This window comes from Corvus brachyrhynchos, unplaced genomic scaffold (assembly GCF_000691975.1).
Source record: "Corvus brachyrhynchos isolate BGI_N302 unplaced genomic scaffold, ASM69197v1 scaffold114, whole genome shotgun sequence".
NCBI lineage: Eukaryota > Metazoa > Chordata > Aves > Passeriformes > Corvidae > Corvus > Corvus brachyrhynchos.
The window spans coordinates 4,085,068-4,093,447 of NW_008238337.1; the positions used below are offsets into that span (position 1 = coordinate 4,085,068).

General features: G+C 55.5%; 1 protein-coding gene across 1 annotated transcript in view; it reads left to right on the plus strand.

Moving 5' to 3' along the window:
- The window catches only part of RPH3A (rabphilin 3A), a 20,905-nt gene that overhangs the window by 535 nt on the left and 11,990 nt on the right, over positions 1 to 8,380 (plus strand). Inside the window, exons 2-4 of the mRNA XM_017734717.1 lie at positions 13 to 27; positions 721 to 855; positions 8,299 to 8,380. The exon at positions 8,299 to 8,380 is cut by the window's right edge and continues 54 nt beyond it. Of these exons, the coding sequence (XP_017590206.1) occupies positions 13 to 27; positions 721 to 855; positions 8,299 to 8,380 (232 nt within the window). The remainder of the gene's footprint in view (positions 1 to 12; positions 28 to 720; positions 856 to 8,298) is intronic.

Sequence of the window (8,380 nt, forward strand, 5' to 3'; positions counted from 1 at the left end):
TGTGCTTCCCAGCAGTGAGAAGGAGCAGTAAGTATCTCCTTTGCTTTTGTTTTTCACTTATTCCTCTTTTCCTGCTACTTTGAAGGTCTGAGAAAAGGGAAAAAAAAAGGGTTTGGATGCCCCCCCCCCAAAAAAAAAAAAAACAACCTTTGGGAACTGTCACGCAGAGTTTTAATGAACTTAAGGCTCAGGACCATGTGGAGCTGTTCAATCCAGAGGGGAAAAGAGCCAGGAAAGGTCTTTGAATGAGCAGGAAGGTGAAGAATGTTTGCCTTTTGCATCCCTGAGTGGCAGACGTTACCCTGTCACCAGGTTAGCGCTGCCTGACGCCCAGGCTGGGAGAGAGGATCGTTGGGAATGATGTTACAGGGAGAAACACTCCCATGTTTGGCGAAATGTTCCCAAAAAAAAAGCCACCCACTCCTGCGCCACCGCCCCGGTCCCGCGGCTGCCAGGCAGACCTGGCGTTCCAGGGTGCCAAAGGAAAAGTGGAAATAGCGGGAATATTCCTGAAAAGGAGATTTCCCTCCGTCTGAAACCAATGTTTCCATATGAAACCCCCTAGAAATGGAGAGCAGAGCTCCCAGCCGTGGTTGGGGGCTCACTGCGGGCTGGATGGGATCTGCAGGATGGAGATGCGGGGTTTGGGAAGCGGTGCCTGGGCACACCCAGGGATGGGAACGATCCGTGGCTGGATCCCTGTTCCCGCTGTCCCCACAGGCTCCCAGCGGGCTGGGCAGCGCAGCCCGAGCGGCAGCGCAAGGGCGAGGAGCTGACGGATGAGGAGAAGGAAATCATCAACCGGGTGATCGCCCGCGCCGAGAAGATGGAGGAGATGGAGCAGGAGCGCATCGGGTAAGGGGCGGCGCTGGCGACACCGAGGGACAGAGACGGGGACAGAGGGACCCCGAGCCCGCCGGGGCCGCGGGAGGAGGCTCTGCTTGGCTGCTTTCCTGGGCAGCAGCCTCTGCACTGCGGAGCTTCTCCTGAAAGGAGCCTGCGGGGGATCTTTGGGCCCGGGCCAGGAGGGACCTGCTGCGCGCAGGGGAGGGAGCGGCTCGGCGTGGCTCTGTCGCTCCGTGTGCCACGGGGGGCTGGAGCCAGGCGTTCTGCTCTCATCCCGGTGCGATTCGTTTTCAGTCGAAAAGGGATCGTTAATAGCAGCTCACCGCTTGTCCAGTGCTGAGCCAGAGCACCGAGGAGTTTGGCCCTGTTCTGGGAATGCGGTTGGAGGGGGGTGATGGGTCCATCCCGGGGTTAAGCCCACCCTGGAATGAGCTGTCTGTGAGGCTCAGGGCTGGCACCAGCTGCTGGGGGGGGGGGGGTCCTGGGGTCCCCATGGCCACTGGTCCCTCACTTTTCACCAGGGGCATGCCCGGTGGGAAGTGCCAGTGCTTCCTTTCCTGCCCGGACCACGGTGCCAGGTGAAACGAGCTAATGCCGAGCTGTCCCCTTGCTCTGCTGGGAATGCTTTTCCAGAGGGGATCTCCACAATCCCCTTGGGATCACGCCTCTTTTCCTGACAGAGGAGCAGTTTTTTCCCAGCTGAGTTTAAGCACCCACTGCTGCTTTTTTTTTTCCTAGCAGGGAAAACACTCAGGCCCAGGCAGGAGCCACACTTTGGGAACTCCAAATTCCCTCTCACAGCTCAGGAACAGTTTGCTGTCCCTTCAATATCGGGGTGTATTTGTGCAGCCACGGGCTGCTCAGGCTACAGAGAAGTGCTGGATTTATCCCCTCGTTGTTTTTAGAAATCCTCGGTTAGGAGGGGTCCGTGAACACCCTGGGAAGGTTTTGCCTTTCCAGCGGCCATTCTCCCTGCCTGGGCTCGGCACGGGCCCCATGGATGTGTCTCCGGGCCTTGGCATTGCTTCCCAACACGCAGCGCTTCCCTCTCCCGGCTTTTTGGCAGCAGCCAGGTGAAAGCGGCTCCGAGTGGCGGTGATTCATGCCCGAGAAGTGCCTACAAACACCTTTCCCTGGCGTTGCCCGTTTGCAGCCCGGTAAGAATTCCTTTCCAACGCGATGCTCCTTGGACGAGGCGTAAATCATCTCGGGGAGAGATTTATTCCCTGCAGCTGTTTCCCAACTGCAGCGACTCTTCCCTTTCTCCCTCTTTGCCGAGCCGGAGGAGGTTTGCTCATCCCCATTCATGAAAAGCTGGGAATTCTGGCGGATGTGCGGCCGCAGCTGATCTCCCTCCCGCGTGGAGGCGTAGCGGGAGCCGTGCCAGCCCCTTTGTGTTTGTTGGCTTGCACAACAAGAGCTGTAGGATGTTCAGCCCCGGGAATGTGGGACAGCGGCTGGATCAGCCTCGTACGGAATCATGCGTTCGGGAGCAGCTCGGACGTTATCCAGGATAGCTCCTTCTATTACAAAATAATCCGGGTTTGCCAGGCTGGCCTCTGGCAGGGAGGCGGCGGTGCTGGGTGGCCCTCGGTCGGCCGGGCTGCTTGAGGGAGCTGCTCCTGGAAAGCCGGATTTTCTGGGATTTTTCTAGTCCTGTAAAGGGAATAATAAATCCAATAAAACTCGCCCTGAGGATCTCGTGGCTGCTCCATCCCTGGAAGTGTCCAAGGGCAGGTTGGATAGGGCTTGGGAGCAGCCTGAGATAGTGGAAGGTGTCCCTGCCTATGGAATTAGATGAGCTTTACCGTGCTTTCCAACCCAAACCATTCCATTATTCCATGGAAACACTGCTTTTGGTTAATGTAAGGAATAGCTCACGTGGAGTGAGATTCCAAAGGGGGAATATGGGGTGAATACTCGGGGTTGTCTCAATAAGTGGAGGTGTTTGTGGGATTCATCTGAGCTTTACAGCCAGCCCTTGAGAAATCCCAAATCCCACTGCTGAGGCTAGGGATGAACCTCCTTGTGCCTCAAATCCTTCCCAATTTTTTGCCCTCCATCTCCTGTCTCCTCCGTCCCACCAGCCCCTTGTCTTGGGAACAAATCAATGCCTCTTGTTGAGCCTTTGTTTGTGGAATAGGACTTGGTGTCAAACCCAGCTCAAATTAATCCCGTGAAGGAGTATTTTTAGCTCCGAGGGCGGACGGATCCTGCGGGATACGTGAGCTGGATGCTGATGAGGGCTGGAGGACAGGGATGCTTCCTGCGTGGGGGATTTTTTTGGCTGGGCCGTTGTCTCGTGGTGCAGGGAAGGATGAGAGGAGCTGGAATCATCTTGAACATGACACAGCAGGAGCACGTTGGGCTGGAGCTGATGGGTGTCAGAGCTGCTGGATGATCAGGATCATCCTTTGGGATGAGGTCAGCTGTCGGGAAGAGGGATCATCCATGCTGGCAGGGATGGATCTGTTCTTGTCCCATCTCCCTCTGTGCTCGGGGGGGTGTCTGTGGTGGCTCTGTGCCGGCTCCAGTGACACTCTGGTGACAGTGGTGCTATTCCAGCTGCAATCCATGAGGAGCCACTTTTCCAGCTGCCACAGGAGCACCTGCAGGCACTAATTGACTCCACTCTGCATCTCTAATTGGGGGCCATCAATAACCCAGCCAGGCTGCTCCACTGCCTAATGAGCTCCAGCACGGTCCTGGCACTGAGGGGAAGATCTGAAACCATCCCAAGGTAGAAATGGATATTTCTGGAGAGCCAAGAGCTGGCTCTCCCAGAGGGAAGGTGACAGCTGGCTCCTGGAGCTGGCCATGGCCCTCTGGTCCCCTCTCAAAGTGCGGTGGCTTGCCTGTGTCCCTGTGGGTCCCACCTTTGCTCTGAGAGGAGCAGCTTTGGAGCAGGATTGCATTTTAATTTGGCTGCTCATGGCTGGGATGACACAGGGATAACGCTGGAGCAGACGGGAGTCCCCGGGGATTCAGTCATTAACCTCGGTGGCAGGGATGCTGCCTGGGAACCACAGCCTGGCATCCTCATCCCGGAGTGCAGACAGCAAAATTCAGGCTCAAGGCAAGGCAGGGAGGTTGCTGGAGACAGCTGGGAATGTGTCCTGGGATGTCTCCTGAGATCCCAGTTCCTGGAGGAGATGAGGTTCAGTTGTGACCAGGGGACAGCTTGTGCTGCTTGGGATTTTGTGGGGTTTTAGTTGGGTTTTCCCCCCACAAAAAAACCCCTTCCTCTCATTTCCAACACTGCAAAAAGAACCACCCTGCTGTAGCACACTCAGCAAGCAGCTGGCTGAGCATGGAATGGGATACCTGGAAAAACTCTGTGGGTGTCTCTCATCCATGGGTGAGGGCTCAGCCTGGAAAAGCCCTGGTGGTGCTTTACCTGTAGCTCCTCGCACACTTGGAGGGGAGGGAAATTGCTTCTCATTTCTCATCCCAGTTTTAATTATTATTCCCTTAATCTGAAGCTTGGCTGCTTCTCTTGTCCCTTTTCCACCAGGAAAATGAGCCTTAATTGAATATCCAGCCCTTTAAGGCACACGATTTCCCCAGGGAGACGAGGCTCTTGGTGACCTCCTTTGTGTTTCTCTGGAATTTTTTCGCGTGGATGTGGCAGCTGAGTCCATCCCTGCTGAGGAGCACGTGGATCAGGTCCTTCCTCATGGATCAGGTTCTTCTCCCACCCTTTTTGCTGCATTAAAAGTCCTCCCTGCCACAATTTAAAGCCCATTAAGGACGTCTTGGCTGTTCATTTCTGCTGTGCTGATGAATATTTAAACACAGCAAACTCCTGCTCCGCTGTTAAGTCTCATTTCCCGGGATCATCAGCGCTTCATTCCAGTCATTCTGTCCCTTTTCCATCCCTCTGCTCCTGCTGAGACTTCCATGGGATGATTTAGGTTGCAAAAGACTGCTGAAGTCATTGAGTCCAACCCTGAACCCAGCACTGCCAAAGCCAGCAGCACTTCTGTGCCATCCAGGATTGAGGTGATCCCTCATCCCTGTGGGATCCTCATCCTGCCACAGACCACGGGAAATGTTTGGATGTGCCAGTGAGCCCTTTCCTGCCTGCTCCAGGGCTCTGGGATGGGGCAGGAGCAGCCAGGGATGTCCCTCACCACCCTGGGACCGCTCACCTTCTCCTTCCAAGCCGTGTTTCTGGGCCTGGGCTGGTTTCCACCACCAGGGCCCTGCTTCATTTCTGCTACCTCAGGTGCACGAGGAACACCTCAGATCCAGCTCTCCTATGTCTCTCCCATCAGTGACTAATCCCTGATTCCCCAGCAGGTGAGGGATGCTCTTCCCCCTGCCCGGGGCTGTCCCTGGGAGCCGGGCTGAGCCAGCTCCCTGCCACCGGCTCCAGTCATTCCACCCCTGGATTCTTTCCCCCTGTTTTAACAACAGGAAGGATATTTCCTGCTCTTTGAAGTCGGGCTTGCAGAGGCCGGAGGGATGGGCACTTGGAAGTGTGGAAAGTGGGGAGGAAGATGCTGCTGGAGGCGTGAAAGGCGGAGGGATGAGCTGGAGAGCTGGTTTTGCGCAATAAAAGCGAGAAGGAAATGATGTCTAGGGGAGAGGAAAGCTTTTGGGAAGGCAGCTCGTTCCTGGTGAGGGCTTCCCTCAGTTCTTGGTGGGAGAACAGGATGGATGTGGAGCTCTGGATTGAGCTGGAGACAAACCCAGGCTTTTCTCCTCCCAGTTATCACCTTTATCAAGAGCTTCCCAGCCCAGGGGCCTGGGCACAACCCCCCCCTTTCCCAGGGCTCTTCCTGCCAGGTTCACACCAGGACTTGAAATTGAACTTTTTCTACAGTTCTCTCCCAGCAGCGTTTGAGTCATGGGGAAAAGAAAAAAAAAAAAAAAAAAAAAATCCCAATTTCTCCCTCTTGGATGGATGTTTTAATTAGGGAAATGTGCTTGGCTTGTGAGTGGTGCCACAGGTGTGTCCTGGCTGCTGAGCTCTTCCAGCGGCTCAAAAACCCCACTTAAGGAGCAGCTCCCGGTAAATGAGAGCCTGGGAGAGATCTGTGCAGCTAAATAATGAATCTCTTGAAATGCAAAGGCTTTTTCCTCTTTTTTTCTTCTTTTTTTTTTCCCTCCTCTGCTCCCTTTGATTGTGCCATTTGTTCCAGTTTCTATAATAAGTTTGTTTGGGCTTGCAGATTTCCAACTGGAAGCTGCTTTGCTTGGAGCTCCTGCAGCGCAGCGGGAGGAATTGCAGGGGATATACGGGGTTTGTCCATGTGCTTGGCTCCTTGGGAAAGAGAGGGGTTTTTCCCCCAAAATGTTCCCGCTGGGTGAGGTGGGGATGAGCTGTGATAAAATCCGGGTGTTGTGGGGATCGTGCGTGATGTGGGATGTGAGCTGGGGTTCATTCCATTTAAATAACGCTTGGGGAACAGCCAGCATCCAGGTTTTCTTTGGGATACTGCTGGCTGGGGGTTTATGGGATGATGCAGCTCTGCTGAAGTCTCTGGAATTTCTGTGTTCGTCCCAGGCCGTGGAGCTTGGGAAGGCATCGGGGGTGAGTGGTGGCTCCAGAGCTGGGTTATCCCCTGGGAAGGAATCACCTATGGATGTGGAGGGCAGGGATGGACAACGGTGCCTCTGGAGTAAATCCCAGAATGGTTTGGGTTGGAAGGACCTCAAAGCTCCTCTCGTTCCATGGGCAGGGATGCCTTCCACCAAGGCTTGCTCCAAGCCTTATCCCACACCGGAGCAGGGAGTCAGGCTGGCAGGGAGCTCCTCCCTGAAGCGGGAAAGCACAAAATCCCCTCGCTGTGGTTTCAAAGACGGTGTTTTTCAGCATGAGGAGGAGAGCCAGGATTGCTGGATTTCGAGCCCCCCTGCTCCTGGTGCTGTCAGGAACTCGTGAACTCTCCCATCTGCTGTCTGCTGACACCAGAGCTGTGAAAACAGAGCCTTGTCCCCACTGCTGGCTCTGTCTGGCTCCACTGCTGCCCACCCAGCCCAGCTTCCCGCTGTGGGTTCCTTAGGAAGTGTCGGGAGGCGCCTCTGCAGCGGCAGCCAGAGCCCAGCGGGATCGGCCCCTGCGTGGGGAGGAGCAGCAGATTCCTGGGTGGGTTTTGGCAGAGCTGGTGGGCTCCCGGGGCTTTGCTCGGATGATGTGTGGAATTACAGATCCCCATCCCTGAGCGTGGCCGGGCTTGGTGGCTCTGAGATGCTCCTGTTGACTGCAGCGAGGCCTTTTATGGGCTGTGATGGGCTGCACGTCCTAAAATGCTTTATTTTGGGAAGAAATTCCACCCTGGGAGGATGGGGAGGCCCTGGCATAGGCTGCCCATCCCTGGAAGTGTCCAAGGCCAGGCTGGAGCAAGCTGGCCTCGTGAGAGGCGTCCCTGCCCATGGCAGGGATGGAATGGGATGATTTTCAGGTCCCTCCCAACCCAAACCATTCCATGCTCAGATTGTCTCTCCCGCTCGTGCTGCTGTTCCTTTATCTGACTTTTCCCCACGGATCCCGTGGAATGCTGGCCATCCAACACCAACCCCAGAGGCACTCTGCATGCAGGGAACTTGGGGATGGTTTATGAGCATTTCAGAGGCACTGGCAGCCGAGTCACCACAAATCTGATGCCGTCACCCGATGTGGGAAAACGTCTTTGCAACACTGAGTGGTTTTTTCCCGCCACGCTCCGTCGGATTTGGGTCAGGCTGCCACAGGGGGCTGCTCTCTCCGGTGGGCTTGGGTCTCCTCCTCCGTTTCTCCATTCCTTCCTCACTGAATGGCATCAATAATGCAGCGTTTTTTCTCTTGCTGTGCTATTTTTAGGGCCAGGATTCTGGGTTAGCCAAGCGCACGATGCCACCGCCAGCTCCCGGCTGCTCGGCAGGCAGCTCGTTCCTGCTTTCCAAAATGCTGCAGCCAATGCTGGCTTTCCAAAACTCCCTGAACTGGTTTTGGGTTTGTTTTGTTTTGGTTTTTTTTACCTTTTCAGGAACCAGGTGTGTTTTTACAGCCTGCTCTCCAGTGGGATTTCATGTTGCTCCAATAATTCCCATCGAATATACGCAATATTTTCCCCCAAATAATAAGAAAATCAATTAATTAATTAAGTCCTCACCAGAGCCCTGCCAGGATCTCGTGCAGCTCTTCATGGGCAGCTGCTGGGGCTGGGTGGAAAGGTTTCCACCTAGGGACAAACTGCTCCGTGCAAAGGTGCTGCCTTGGATGGATTTTCCCCGTCCGTGGAGCTGGGGCCGGCGTCGGCTCTGGAAGTCAGTATTGTGCCACAGAAACCTGTTGGAGTCCTACTTCCCGCTGGGACGGGGTTTTGTCCCAGAGCTGGAAAGGGAGAGGGAAAGGAACAGCGGGACCAAAGGCAGCCGCCGGGCAGCAGAACCCTGCCCTGGTATCCTGCGCTTTTCCTGGCATTCCCTGCGCCTTTCCTGACATGCCCTGTGCCCTCTTCCCAGGCGCCTGATGAGCCGGCTGGAGGACATGCGCCGCAGCGTGCTGGGGGACGGGGTGAACCGCTGCATCCTCTGCGGGGAGCAG